Source organism: Gopherus evgoodei, chromosome 2 (genome assembly GCF_007399415.2).
Source record: "Gopherus evgoodei ecotype Sinaloan lineage chromosome 2, rGopEvg1_v1.p, whole genome shotgun sequence".
Taxonomy (NCBI): Eukaryota; Metazoa; Chordata; order Testudines; family Testudinidae; genus Gopherus; species Gopherus evgoodei.
The window spans coordinates 260,053,845-260,069,536 of NC_044323.1; the positions used below are offsets into that span (position 1 = coordinate 260,053,845).

A 15,692-nucleotide genomic window follows, 5' to 3' on the forward strand; every position below is an offset into this window, starting at 1 on the left:
GCGGGAGTAATACGCTCAACCACGGCGCGTGCCGGGGAGCCGTCGGGCACCGGATTCTACGGCCCTTGCGGGACCGGGATCGACGGTGCCGAAGCAGGTGTCGGTGCCGGGCGATCCGACTTAGACTAGCCCTCTGGCCGCGGTGCCGTGGGCACGGAAGCAGCCGGAGAAGTAGCTCGACCACGGCGCGTGCCGGGGAGCTGTCAGGCACCGGATACTATGGCCCTTGCGGGACCGGGATCGACGGTGCCGACGTCATCGGTGCCGCAGCAGGTGTCGGTGCCGGGCGATCCGACGTAGACGAGCTCTCTGGCTGCGGTGCCGTTGGCACGGAAGCAGCCGGAGCAATACGCTCAACCACGGCGCGTGCCGGGGAGCCGTCAGGCACCGGATTCTACGGCCCGTGTGGGACCGGGATCGACGGTGCCGACGCCATCGGTGCCGCAGCAGGTGTCGGTGCCGGGCGATCCGACGTAGACGAGCCCTCAGGCTGCGGTGCCGTTGGCACGGAAGCAGCCGGAGCAAAACGCTCAACCACGGCGCGTGTCGGGGAGCCGTCAGGCACCGGATTCTACGGCCCGTGTGGGACCGGGATCGACGGTGCCGACGCCATCGGTGCCGCAGCAGGTGTCGGTGCCGGGCGATCCGACGTAGACGAGCCCTCTGGCTGCGGTGCCGCTGGCACGGAAGCAGCAGGAGCAATACGCTCAACCACGGCGCGTGCCGGGGAGCCGTCAGGCACCGGATTCTACGGCCCTTATGGGACCGGGATCGACGGTGACGACGTCATCGGTGCCGTAGTAGGTGTCAGCGCCTGGCGATCCGACTAGACGAGCTCTCTGGCTGCGGTGCCGCTGGCACGGAAGCAGCAGGAGCAATACGCTCAACCACGGCGCGTGCCGGGGAGCCGTCAGGCACCGGATTCTACGGCCCTCGTGGGACCGGGATCGACGGTGCCGACATCGTCGGCGCCGGGCGAGCCATCTTAGACGAGCTGTCTAGCTGTGGTGCAGCTGACACAGAAGCAGCAGGAGCAGTAAGCTCTACCACGGCGCGAGCCGGGGAGCTGCCAGGCACCGGATTCCCTGGTCCTGGGGGACTGGAATCGACGGAGCCGAAGTCATCGGTGCCTCTGCAGGCCGGATAACGCAACTGAGGCGAGCTCTCTGGCTGCGATGCAGGTGGCACGGAAGTAGCGGGAGCAGGGGGCTCAACCACGGCGCGTGCCGGGGAGCCGCCAGGCACCAGCAGGAATCGTAGACTCTCTCGACCTCGGAAGAAGGGAACGGTGCCGAGTCGACATCGGTGCCGGCGACGGTCGGTGCCGGAAGGCCTTGGTGGTACCGGCGGGGTCCGGTGCCGAGAAGGCGCTTCTGCCCGCCGCTTGAACATCGCTCCGCGCCCAAGGTGGAGGGGCAAGTGAAAGTCCCGCACCTTTTTGTTCTCGGCTTAAAAGCCTTGCAAATGGGGCACTTATCTGTCAAGTGTGATTCTTCAAACAGGAGTCATGTAGATCTCTCTTCGGCCGCGGCTTCTGGTAAGCCGGGCCCCTTTTGAAAATCTGGTGAGCCATGCATGGCTCCGGCACTGGGCTCATGGAAGGGGCTACTTCCTGAACCCCGCTAACTAAACTAACCATGTTAGCAAAGGAAACACGTATAACCATACAAATATATATATATAAAAGTGTTATAACTGCATAATTATATACGAGAAAACGAGTAGCTAGGGAAGTGGAGGTCAGCTAAGCCGCGCTCCACTGTTCCAACGACCGACACGGGCGGTAAGAAGGAACTGAGGAGCGGGTGGGCCGGCAGGAGTATATATGGAGCGCCATGGTGGCGCCACTCTAGGGGGCGACCTGCCGGCCCACTGAGTTGCTAGGGTAAAAAAGTTTTCCGACGAATGTGCACGCGCGGCGCGTACACCTAACTGGAATGGATATGAGCAATCACTCGAAGAAGAACTGTAACCTTCCCAACACATCTCAGTTCACTGTAAACACTTTCACCATCCTACTCAAGTTTCACCATATTAGTGCAATATTCAACTCCTCTCTGGGCTCCCCCACAGCCAACCAAGCTGCTATAAGGTCCTCTCTTTTCTTCTGATCCATTTATAATGGCACCAATCACCAAAGAACCTAAGCATTGTTTCTCCTCCACAACTAAGACAGTCAGCTTTCTCCTCTCGTGTCCCACTACAGAAACTCCTTTCCACACCATGAGCATTTTTTGCCTCAATTTCTGAAGCTCTCATCTCTGTAGTCCCCATATCCCACCACACTGCACTGTGGCCTATAGAAGATAGTAAGCTAAAAATCAACTTACTCTCCAGCTCCTCATATAGTGTCACTCCTCTCTGTGACTTCCTCTCACCTTTTGTATCAAGTTCCTCAGCTTCATCTCCAAATTACTGCTCCCTACTCCCTTTGCCTATGTTCCTCAAGCCTTCCTTCTGGAAGTCCCATGTCTATTTTCCAACCATTCTTTAAGTCTTCTTCCATGGTGCCTCAGACTTTGAACTCCCTTTCTCCCCACGTGCCAGCTATCATCTTTCTACCCTTTCAAATTCTTCCTTATAGCTCATTTCTTCTATGAGTACCACCAAAAACTGATGTGCAATTCTCCAGGGCCTAAATTAAACCTGCAACATCAGGGAGATCAGAGGAGAAGAACACTGAACGGATCTAAGTGGATGGCTGAGGGAGGATACGGGGTTGGTCCTGAAGAGATGTTCCCTGAACAGGGGCAGGACTCACATGCAGGGAGGCCTGGGGAATGGAACACTGTGGGGAGCTCTTACCGGACACCTGACCTGGGAGCAGAGGCAAGAGTCAGGAGACTTGCCTGGAGAGTGGGGCCCTGGTGCAGAGGCTAAAGGAACTGGGAACACAATGCTGCTATCGACTCTTGAGTTGGTAACCTGGAATGATCTCCTTGAAGAGGGTAGTGGGAAAAAAAAAAACAAAAAAAAACCCAACCTGTTTCTGCATATGTTTATTGTGGGTTTGTTCCTGCATAGGTTGACTGAGTTTGTTGAGAATGATTTTACTGCAAGGTTTGTTTTTGTTTGGGGGCAGAGGAGGGGAACTACTGCACTGGTGTACACCAATTATGCCCAGAGCTGAGTTTTGCAAGCCATAATACATTATTTCAAAAGCATTCAAACATGGACAGAAGGAGGTATAAAAATGCCAAGTAGCAATAACGCAAAGTTTGTGGGCACAATTTCAACTCTAAGAACTAAAAATTTTACCCTAAATGGTTTTACAGAGAGATTAGATTACTCTGTGTGAAATATGGATAATCCAACATGTTAAAAACATTTAAAGTTCTACAGCAATTAACTGGAATGCAAATACAAGGTTTTTTTTTTTTGTTTTTTTTAAATGTTAGCACTGAAACCAGCATTGATGTCTAGAGTGTCGTAGTTGCACCATACCTGCAAGTTTACTGCATCCTGATAAGTCAGTTTCACTGCAGCGGGGATCTGGGAGTATACCAGATGATTGTATTTGGGAATCAAACCCATCAAATCAGATATCTGTCGGATCACAATGCTGTATGCCCTCGCTAAGCTGCTCGCAGATGTTAAATAGCTGCTTGCATTGCTAGCTTCTAAAGCTGCAGCTGCTGCTGCAGCACTTGTGCTGATGGTGCCGCTTCGACGTAAGTTTGATGGATCAATATAAATCAAACCTGCTGAACTTGCTAAAGATAAGAGAAAGTAAGACACTTAATTATTTTATATACCCTTTACTAATTCTTGTATTTGACAACAGAAAAAGTTATTAAAATAAACTAAACTTTTAAGTGATTAAACATGAATAATGTACCTGTACTGACCTTGCAGCTCTAACAATAAAACTTAATACTAGTATCTTCTTAGAGCAGGAATAAATACTGTATTCTACTAATTTCTTAACGAAACTTAAACAGGCAAAGCACTTTAAGACTGTGCATGTTTCTCTTAAGCTAAAGCAAAAAGATAATACAGTATGTGGTAAAAAAACAACATACTAACACTTAATCCTATGGGCTGATCTACACTAATGCTGTAAATTGTCCTATGTTACGCTACTGCAGTTATGTAAGTTACATAACTGAAATCCACATAACTTAGGGTCAACTTACAGAAGTGTCTACACTGCGCTATGTTGACTGGAGATGTGCTCTCGCCAACTTACATTTCGCCATCGACTTAGCTTGTCTTCACCAGACCTGCTAAATCGACACTGCTGCATAGATCGCAGCACTGCCGATTTAGCAGGAAGCATAGACAAGCCTTACTAAACAGCAAAAACAAAGAACAAAACCATTTATAAATGATGTACGTGCATTCCCTTTGCTGAGACTTGCCTGCTGGGGCAGATGTACTTGATGGAGCCGTGCTAGTTGTTCTCTGATTCTGGGTGTTACGTACAGCCCACTGCATTGAACGGGGAGCTTGGGCAGCACCATTGGCATGAGAGCTATTTGTGGTTCGCTCTAGAGGCTCATCAAGCATGAAGGTCTCCTGCTCTATGTCATCACTCTGGCTACTGCTGCTGTCTGAATCACTGGAGTCATTTGACTGAGAATCATCCTCAGAAAAAAATGCTGGAACACTGCTAGCACCTATGTAGGAAAACAGTGTTTATTGTAATTCCCTTATAAGCAGTGATGCAGTGTCAGACTATTGTACATATATAATAAGTGTTTGAAAACTTATTCCTGAAAAACAACTATAATTGTAACATTCAAGTACCATGCTTACAGAACATCCAGAAATGCATTCTAACAAATTGTCCTTAAAATACTAGTGCTAACTTTCCATGATAGTTTTATGGAAGGCAATCAAATTAGTTCTACTTATGTTTTGAAAGAAAGTTAAATGATTAAGGAACATTTTAATTAAAACCACAGTCCTTTTCACTAACAGGTAACAGAGCAGAAAGTCAGTGTACAAGTTTGACCTGTTTTGACTAACTCTGATTTAGAAGGATCCTGCTCCCAAACAAGAAGGCAGAACAGTTGCTCTCTAACTCTACTTTTAAGTATTTTTAAGTTACATAGGGAAAAGAAACATTAAATCTTTTTAAGCTGACTTTACAACACTCCCAGGTATTTTCACACTGATGCTAACAGCTGCACAGCAACAGAACATAGGCAGAAAGCCATACTACAAGAGCTCATTTCTCTTAAGAAGGCTGCACACTGCCATCTCAATATAGACAAATGCAAACTTTAAGTGAGAAAAACAGAGGAGGAGAAGCTTTAGAGAGAAGATTACAGGAGGAAAAGTCTCATTTAAGTGCTAAGGGTTTCCCCTACAAATTTGGGGCAGAACTAATTATTTCTCCTGCATCTGTTTCTTGCCCTTTACTGTCTTTGGCACTAGGCAGCATGTGAGCCTTCAAAGATTTTGTACCAGAAGCTGACAAGTAAAGTCTCTCCCAACCTGTATTTAATCAGTTAGATACTTTCCTTTAACACATATGCCTAAATCCTGGCTTCCAAGTTTAAATGAAGAATGATGCAAGAGAAATGAAATGGTGTACCTGCTTCTGATCCCGCAGTAGCAGCAGTGACAACACTTCTACGCCCGCTAGCATTGTCCTGATTGCTGTGGTTACTCTCACTGTCACTTTCTGTTTCAGCTGCTGCTAGTAGATCCAGCTCCATGTCACTACCTGTAAAAATGAAAAAATACAATATTAACATCTAATGCTTACAGGAAAATAATTTAATATCAAAGGAATTTGTGTAGTCCTGTATATTTACTACACCTCACACTTATAACAGAGCACTAATCATCTTAAAGCCATCTCACTTCTACACTTTTATTTCTACTAAGTTTTGAGAATTAAGAAATCATTATTAAGAACTCAAGCCACAAGATTCTACATTTAAAGTGGCACTTCCAGTCTTAATTCTGCTCCCTGTGCATATGTATTACATAGTCTTTAATTACAGGATCATGTTCTGTTTCAATAAATAAAATGTACATATAAACTGAGTATCTGAATATCTTGGAAGCAGCTGAAGCCTTCAGGAAATCAGAGTTTGATAGTTTCTAGTCACATTTCAGTTTTGGACAAACCCAAATCTGGTTAAATCAGGATTACCTGCAAATAAAATGGTTCAAAAGGAAAAGCCAGGGCAATCCTACCTTTAGGAACATAGAAAATGCCATATTTCATCAGACCTTTGGTCTATCTAGGCTGGCATACTGTCTCTGACAATGGCTGGTACCAGACAATTCAGACAAAAGCGCACCAGTTCCCATAATAGACAATTATGGAAAAGTTTGCCATAGGAACAATTCTTTCCTAACTTAACACAGTTTGTGGTGGTCTTAAGACCTCAAATATAAAAGGTTAATATTCTTCTGATTTTTCTATATGATATAAATGTATGTTAGCAGTTCAAATTATTCTTTCCAACCTGTATCACTAAGCATTTGGTAATACTGTATTTTGTTTGACATGATATTCATTTGCCTCGCTTTATGTCTCCTCAGTAGTCCTGTCTTCTCTAGTATTGACTAACCTAAATAATAGTGTCACCTAAAATCTTTGCCATCTCCCTGTTCACTCCACTTATTACATCATTAATAACTGTACTGAATAAAAACCGGTGCTTTTATGAATCCTTGGGGCACCCCACCTAATCTTCTCATATTTAATACTATTTCTACTCATTTTTTAATCTGCCAGTTTCTAGCCCGTAACTCTTGTGAAGGACTTTGTTCAAATGCTTTTTGAAATTTCAAATAAGTTATATACGTCAGTTCTTTTTTTCCTACTATTTTGCTGACATGCTAAAAAGATTGTAGTATATTGGAGAGGCACTATTTTCCTTTGCAAAAGTCCCTTTCACATCTTGTTCATCCAAGTGTTCTATAACTCTCTATAAAGGGTGTTTCAAACAGTAAATCAAGTATTGAAATAAGTCTCATTGTTCTGTAATTTCCATGAGCTTCCATAGCATCCTTGTAAAAAAAGGGGTACAGCACTTGCTATCCTCTAGTATAACAACTGATTTCAATGTGAAACTGAGTACCTTTATTAGCAATTCAATCATTTTATTCTGAAGTTCCTTCAGAACACTTGGATCATCAACATCATCAGGGCCTAGAGCCATTTGTTAGTCTTTAACTGTCAATTTGTTCCATCACTTTGAAACCTCAATCTGCGAGTGTCCAATTTATTAGCTGAAAAGCGAAGCTATGAAGTCTGTATTGCCTCAAAATTCTCTGTGGTGAAGACAATGCTAAGAAGCCGTTAGCTTCTTTACAATACCTTAGCCTCCTTAATTGCTCCCTTTATTCCTTTGTAGTTCAGCAAACTCATCTATTCTTTCACAGGCTTCCTGACTCTGATGTATTTAAATTTTAATTTATTACTTTCTTTATGGTGTATTATTGCTGGAGCATTCGCAGCTGCTATACATTATGCTTTTAGACATACATAAAAACAACATGCATCTCTTTCTTTGGGAGGGGAATTAAAGGACAGTTACCTGTTCCATAACTGGCGTTCTTCAAGATGTGCTGCTCAGGTGTATTCCACAGTAGGTGTGCGTGCTCGCCATGTGCAGCGATGTCGGAAGTTTTTCCTTTAGCAGTACCCATTCTGGGGGAGCACCGCAGCAACTCCTGGAGTGGCACCTCTGTATCGCGCTATAAGGGGAGCCGCACTGTCCCCCCACCCTCGGTTCCTTCTTACCGGACAACTCCGACAGAAGTGAAGGAGAGTGGGATGTGGAATACACCTGAACAACCACCTCGACAGTTACCTGTTCCGTAACTGGCGTTCTTCCTTTCTTCGAGCGATTGCTCAGGTGTATTCCACAGTAGGTGACTCCAAGCTATGTCTGATGGAGGCGAGTAAGAGTTTAAGGGTTTCCGGGACGCAGTACCGCCCTACCAAACCTGGCAATCGCATAATGCGAAGAAAACATGTGGACAGAGGACCACATGGCAGCCCTACAGATGTCCTGGATCGGGACGTGGGCTATATAGGCAGGCGACGTGGTCTGAGCTCTCGTTGAGTGCGCCCTGACGATCAGTGGTGGGGGAACCTTTGCCAGGTCATAGTACATGCAAATGCACAAGGTGATCCAGCGACAAAAGTGCTGGGTGGAAATTGGTTGCCCCCTCATATGCCGGCCAATGCAACGAACAGCTGCGAGGATTTCCGGAACAGCTTGGTCCGATTCAGGTAGAAGGCCAGTGCCCTACGCACATCAAGCACGTGAAGGCAACGTTCCTCGTTGGAGGAATGGGGCTTAGGACAGAGCACAAGGAGGAAAATGTCCTGTTCCACATGCAAGGCGGAGACCACCTTAGGGAGGAATGCGGGATGTGGGCAAAGCTGGACCTTATCCTTGTGGAAGACGGTATATGGGGGTTCCGAGGTCAAGGCCCTGAGCTCCGAGACATGTCAGGCTGACATGATAGCTACAAGAAATGCTACCTTTCATGACAGGTGAGACCAGGAACATGTGTCCAAGGATTCAAGGGGAGGTCCCGTGAGACGGGATAACACTAGGTTTAGGTCCCGTTGCAGAACGGAGGACCTAGCATACAGGAACCAATAGTCCAGGCCTCTTAGAAAGTTGGAGGTCATAGTTTGAGAGAAGACCGATTGGCCCTGAACTGGCGGGTGGAAGGCCGATATGGCTGCCAAATGTACTCTGACAGAGGTGGGAGCTAGCCCTTGGGTCCTAAGGGACAGGAGATCATCAAGGATAATCTGGAGCAGTGCTGACGATGGGGATGTTCCTCGCTCCGTTGCCCACCTAGAGAATCTGGACCACTTTGCCAGGTACGTCTGTCACATAGACAGCTTTCTACTTTCCAGCAGGACTTATCCGACATCCTCTGAGCACCTCCCCTCCTCCTCATCTAACCACTAAGCAACAACGCTGTCAGGTGGAGCGCAGGTAGGTTGGGATGGAGGAAGTGGCCCCCTTCCTGGGAGAGGAGGTCCAGACGAAGTGGTAGCCTCTGTGGGGGGGGCCGCTAAGAGGTGCAGGAGGATCCCATACCAATGTTGTCGGGCCCAGTCCGGGGCTATGAAGATAACCCGCGTCCTGTCCTTTTTACTTTTTGCAAGACCTTGCCGATCAGGAGGAAGGATGGGAAGGCATAGAAAAGCTGGCCTGACCACTGCAGAAGGAAGGCGTCCGAGATCGCCCCCCTTCCCCATTCCTCTTCGGAGCAGAACTGGAGACCGCACCGGATCTGGTCGGTTGCAAAGAGGTTGACCCAGGGAACTCCCCACTCTCAGAAGGGCTGGTGGGTGACCTCCAAAGTGGAGCGACCACTCGTACTGGTGGGAGAAAACCCTGCTGAGGCGGTCGGTTTGCACATTGTGGATGCCGGGTAGGTGGAACGCTTGCAGGGAGATATCTTGGGCTATACAGAATTCCCATAGGCTCAGGGCTTCCAGGCATAGGGTCGAGGAACAAATCCCGCCTTCCCTGTTGATGTAGTACATTGCAGCGGTGTTGTCTGTAAGGATGCTGACCACCTTCCCATGAAGGTGCATGCTGAAAAGCTACACATGCCAGCCGTATCGCCCTGAGCTCTCTAGCATTTATGTGGAGGAACAACTCTGAGGCCAACCATCTCCTTTGAATGTTCCCTACATGAGCTCCACATCCCAGATCCGAGGCATCTGACACCAGGTCTAATTACGGGGAGGCTTCCTGGAAAGGGACCCCTTGTAGTATATGTTGCTTGGGAGGGACCACAGTTGTAGGGAGGCAACTACCTGGGGCAGTACCGTGATAACCTTGTCCAGCCCATCCCGGGCCTGAGTACTGAGAGGCTAGCCAGAGCTGGAGGGGCCTCATTCTGAGCCTGGCATGGTGGACCACTTACGTGCATGCCACCATGTGCCCGAGGATCTGAAGGCATGCTCTTGCCATCGTCACGGGAAAGGTCATGACTGAGGCGATGAGGCCTTTGAGGGTCTCGAACCCTGCCTGGAAGGAGAAAGGCTCTGGCCCTTAAGGAGTCCAGCATCGCCCCTATGAATTCTATGCACTGAACTGAGACTAATGTAGATTTGTTCTCGTTCACTACTAGGCTGAGATCTGCGCATGTGGACAAGAGCAACTCCACATGTGCCTGCATCTGGGAGCCGCCCTTGAGAAGCCAATTGTCCAGATATGAGAAGATCTGCGCCCCTTTTCGCTGGAGGTAGGCTGCTACCACCGCCATGCACTTGGTGAAAACCCTGGGTGCTATGGATAGGCCAAAAGGGAGGACCGTGAACTGGTAGTGATCCTGCCCCACCAGGAACCGGAGGAAGCGCCTGTGCCCTTTGAATATATCGATGTGGAAATACGTGTCCTGAAGGTCCAGGGAGGGAATGAGAGAGGCCAGGGACACCACGCAGAACTTGGAGCAGACCATAAACCGGTTGAGATTCCGTAGGTCCAGGATGGGCCTGAGCCTCTCTTTTGTCTTTGGGATCAGGAAATACCAGGAGTAGAAGCCTCTTCCATGGCAGTCTACTGGTACTCTTTCCACCGTCCCCAGGTGGAGCAGATGCACTACCTCCTGCCCTAGGAGGCGAGCAAGCTCCGGGTCCCTGGGGCTCACCAAGGACGGGGTGGCAAGGTGGGGGCAAAGTGAACTGCAACACGTAGCCTTTGGAAATGGTGTTGAGGACCTATTAGTCCGACGTTATACGTGACTACTCCACTCAGAAGGCAGACAATCAGCTGCAGAACACAAACTTTATTAATCAAGGGGGTTTCCCTGGCATCAGGCCTGGTGCCCCCCTGCAAATAGTCAAAACCGCCTCTTTTCCTGCCTCTTGCCCTTAGAGGGTCTGGGCTGCGGGGCAGAGTGGGAATGACGTTGAGGCCGACGCCGCTGGTCTCGGCCTCTTGGACAGGGACTCGTATCTGCTCTGTGCAGGTGGAGCCAAAGTTTGCAGCCTGGGCTTGTCCTTAGCTGGTGAGACGTAGAGGCCCAAGGTTTGCAGGATGGTACGGGAATCTTTCATCCCGTGCAAATGGACATCCATTTGGTCCACAAACGGTGCTCTTTTGTCAAAGGGCAGGTCCTGTATGAGGGACTGGGCCTCTACCGACAGCCTGGACAGGAGGAGCCAGGATGCCCTGAGCATGGAGATGGCGGAAGCCATGGAGCAGGCTGCTGCATCGGCTGCGTCCAACGCCACCTGGAGGGTTGCTTTTGCTGCTGCCGCCCCTTCCTCTACCAGAGCCTTGAAGTCCTTTTTGTCCCACTCCGTGAGGAGAGGCTCAAACTTTGGTAGGGACCCTATAAGTTAAAGTCATACTGGCTCAGTAGGGCCTGATGATTGGCCACCCTGAGCTGGAAGCTTGCCAAAGAATAAACTTTCCTGCCAAAAGTATCCAGTCTCCTGGCGACTTTATCCTTCGGGGTGGGCACAGGCTGGCCATGTTGTCCTCAGTGGTTTACCGATTCCACCACCAGAGAGTTAGATGCTGGGTGGGAATAGAGGTACTCATGGTTCTTAGCCGGCAAAGTACTTCCTCTCCGCCTTTTTGGAAATGGGGGCCAAGGAAACAGGAGTTTGCCACAAGGTAGTGGAAATGTTGGCTCCTCCCTGATGGAGGGGCAGGGCCACATGGCCCGGTGCCGAGGACGACAGCAGATTGAAAAGGGAGTCAGACGGGTCCTCCATCTCCTCAGCCTGTAGCTGGAGGTTGGATGCCACCCTCTTAAGGAGGTCTTGATGTGCCTTCAAGTCCTCCTGTGGAATGGGAATGGTGCCGTAATGGCATCATCCGGTGCTGGAGAGGGGGCCGGTGCAGAGCCGAGAGTCTTGGGCAGTACCGGGGGGTCGGTCCCCAGGTAGGAGTCTGGGCGTAGGGTTGCCAACTCAGGACCTGTGGATTTGTCCCTTTGCCAAGAAGCGGAGGCCGAAGGAGCCTAGGATGCTCTGGCAACCGAGCGACTTCCCGTCTAGGCGAGCTTCTGCAGCCACGGTGCCCCTTGCCACTGACCGATTTGGGGGCCTGGTGGAGCCATCTGTTCCAGCTGAACTGCACGACCTGGTGATGGGTGGCTGGGGGCCAATGCTGAGGTCATCATCGAGCACATGGTCTCATAGAAGCAGCGAGAGTGACAATGCCTATGATGGTGCCTTCTGCATGACCAGGACCTCGATGCCAAGGAGCGGTACCCGTCGGAAGTGCTGCTCCGGTATTCATCCCGGTGCCAGGAGCTACGATGTTCTGATGCCTCTGAATTGTGAGAGGAGTCCCGAGTGCAATGCCTGGCAGAGCAGGAATTCGAGTGGGAGCATCGACAGCGCTGGGACTGGCTATGGTAGCTGCAATGTGAGGAAGTGTGTCTGCGGCGCCTGTCACGGTGCCTGCACCTGTCGCTGTGCAGTGTGGAGGGGCCTCGAGATTCCTGTTCGAGCAGAGAGCCGGTCAACTTGACTGGTGTAGAGGGCTGGTGTGAGCTGCAAGATGACCACGTCGAACGAGGTAAGGAGCGGTTCTCGGAGCAGGAGCTGCGCCGTGCTGGGGAGGTCTGATGAGTGCCCAATGGCGGCTTGCCTTGGGACTAAGGGCCTGATACCGGCGGTGCAGTGGGTATCGGTAAACTCAAGATGTCTCACATGGCCTGTGCAGCCTCCAGCGTCGACGGCATCCTCCCCGCAGGGGAGGCATGCATGGACGGAGCCGGGCTGCTCCGCTCAACACGAGTCAGAGGCCTAGGGCCGGGGGGAGGTGAGTGGGGAGGAGGGATTGAGGGCTGCCTGGCTCAGGACCAGCCTCACCCCTCTCCTTTTCTCGGCACCACTGTGCGGAAGTCTTCCCTTGCTTCGTGGGAGGGGAGCCGTGTGGCTAGTAGAGGGGACTTTGCTATGTGCCAAAGTCGTGGTGCTGGGCACTGATTCTGCTCGGTGCGCCGGGGTAGGGGCCAGTGCCGATTCCATCAGGCAACCATGAAGCCTGATGTCCCTCTCCTTCTTAGTCCGTGGCTTGAATGATCTACAGATCTTGCAGCGCTCACTCATGTGAGTTTCGCCCAAGCAGCAGAGACACTCAGCGTGCAGATCACTTCTAGGCATAGAATGGCGACAGGAGTTGCACGACTTGAAGACTGGGGCATGGGGCATGCCCCAAGCCCACTCTAACTACTTGAAAAACTACTAAAAGTAACCGTACCACTAAGGTCAACTAGAGAAGCTGCAGCAAGGCTGGAGCAATATGTTCCAACTACTTTCACTGGCAGCAAGAAGGAACTGAGGGTGAGGGGAGTGCGTGGCTCCCATTATAGCGTGATCTAGAGATGCCACTCCAGGGGTCGCAGCGGTGCTCCCCCAGTATGGGTACTGGTAAGGGAAAAGCTTCCGACACCGGTGCACATGGCGAGCACGCACACCTACTGTGGAAGACACATAAGCAATCACTCTAAGAACTGTAACCGTTTGTCCAGAATCTTGTCTTTTAAAGGGGTGAGGGACGGAGGAAGAGGAAGGAGAGATGCTCCTTTTGCATTATAGGATAAAATTGTTAATAAAGTAACAGTATATGAACGAAAAGTGTGTACCATCTTCATCATGCTCATCATGTTGTCCTTCTGCTTCAGCATTTTCTTCTCCATGTTCTTCTTGTTCATCATGGTGGTCTTCCTCTCCAGCTACTCCCTCAACCACTTCAACCTGGAAAATGCTTTTTATTTTTATGCTGCAACATGTATGTTTATTTTAGTTCTGTTCAAGTACAAGCTGTCTGCTTTATCCAGAATTTTGTTCTGGGAATCATAGTGCAAAGTGACAATTCTGTTTCCTGCAGCAATACCAGTATAAACTGATCATACAATTCTGGTAGAGGTTAGGAGGAGGAGGAAGGCATTTATTTGCACTAGTTTGTGTGGCCGCTCATTTGACAGTTCACAAATGAAGTGTTATGGAACAGACAAGGCACCCAAAAAGTTGCCTTGGACATCAGAACCTAATGTTGAAACGGAAATGTTGGCCACGAACATCAGGATTAACTAATTCTTTCTTGGTGGACCTATGCTCTGAAATCTACCATATGTTAATGGATTTTTACAATAAAATATCACCCAACACACTTGAAACATGCAGCGTGTAAAGGACTGTGTGTTACTTTAACAGTGTTCTGAATCATGTTCTAGTTTTGCAAAACTCAAACATTTAAGAACATGTCTACAACACCATTTAGTCCAATCCTATTTCCGTAGCAAGACTGAACCATGTTGTAATCATGTCAGGCACTACTGTCTCAAACGCAGACCTTCACCACACGTTTTTCCTGTGTATAGCAGACCTTAATTGCAGCATTCCTGGAGGCCACTGCAGTCTCAATACCATGTATATGCTTAAGTATTGAATTCATGGCTTCCTAGCTCGGAGGTGAGTGCCATTGATTATTAACTGATATTTAAACAGCAAAATGCACATTATGTATCAAATCGAGAAAAATTAAGAAAATAACCTCTTCCACATCTGCTGATACAATATCATCTTGCTCTTCATCTCTGCCACGAACTGGCTGTGACTGGCTGATCCGTCTCTGCTGAGGATTCCTTATAATGTAGGAGGACTGAGACTGACTGGAACTACAATAAAATAGAAACGTAAGTAAACTACTGCAACAGAAAAAAATTACAGTATAAATATTTTTAACAAAGTAGTAGTCATTCACTTCACTAGATTTTTAGATTAGCTCTGTTGTTGTTGTGAGAAGGGAAGTGTGAGGATGGAAGAACAAAGAGACTTCCTTAGATTTACTATCAAATTAGAAGGAACAGCTTTTTCCTTTCCTTTCTTCCAAATGAGGAAAAACCTTTCAAATTAGACTGAAATGGAGTGAGATTGTCACTTACTCAGCACATGTTCACCTTTCCACAAACACACCCAAACAGCAGGAATTAATCAGTGTATTCATGTATGTGAGGGGATGACAGCACTAGTCAGTGAAGAAAGGCAAGTACTATGGGAACTGGCAAATTGCTCCTTTTACCCAGCCATTAGCACTTCTCCAGTACTGCTGAACACTAGCATTTTTTCTACTTATCTTCTGGCTAAAGTTACTTGATCCAGTGTGTGTCTCTGTGATTGAGCTTCAATATCATTACCCCTTACTGCACTTGGGCTGGAATTAGACTGTCTTCATTTCTCTGTTTCCAATACGGTCAGAGATTTGCTCTCATGCTCACTGGGGGTCTCCAGCAGCACTTGCATTTCTCTAGACCAGTGGTTCTTAACCTGGTGTGGTTCTTAACCACGAGATGCCCTTTCTGGGGGGGCGGGTGAGATATGCCAGATTTTTTTAGAAGGTAAATCATTGAAAACACAAATTAAGTACAGGCACTAAATACAACTACTTTGTTTCATCAAACCTATGTATTTATTAACATTATACAAAATAATTCTCTCTCTTTTATTCTATAGTTATGATATATCTAGGTTTAAAGAACTGATCTACTTCAACGATTTTTGATAAGGGATGCGAGAAGGTATTTTGAGAACCAAAGAGGTACAGGCGGCAGTAAAGGTTAAGAACCACTGCTCCAGACTCAGCCAAACACCACCAGATTACCCTCAGAACAACTGATTATGTTCCTTCCTCCCACACATTGTAAAAAGCATCCTGTATTCACACCGACAGGTCCAGATGCAAAGTACACCGACCTGTTATTCTTTTATTATGTTCTAG

At 48.4% G+C, this 15,692-nt stretch overlaps 1 protein-coding gene across 12 annotated transcripts in view; it reads right to left on the reverse strand.

The window, feature by feature from the left end:
• Positions 1 to 15,692, reverse strand: part of UBR5 (ubiquitin protein ligase E3 component n-recognin 5) — a 160,715-nt gene that overhangs the window by 40,334 nt on the left and 104,689 nt on the right. For all 12 annotated transcript variants that reach the window (XM_030553626.1, XM_030553617.1, XM_030553625.1 and 9 more), the window contains 5 exons: positions 14,469 to 14,592; positions 13,558 to 13,669; positions 5,543 to 5,674; positions 4,362 to 4,619; positions 3,445 to 3,713 (listed from right to left, as the gene is read on the reverse strand). In XM_030553626.1, the coding sequence (XP_030409486.1) occupies positions 3,445 to 3,713; positions 4,362 to 4,619; positions 5,543 to 5,674; positions 13,558 to 13,669; positions 14,469 to 14,592 (895 nt within the window). The remainder of the gene's footprint in view (positions 1 to 3,444; positions 3,714 to 4,361; positions 4,620 to 5,542; positions 5,675 to 13,557; positions 13,670 to 14,468; positions 14,593 to 15,692) is intronic.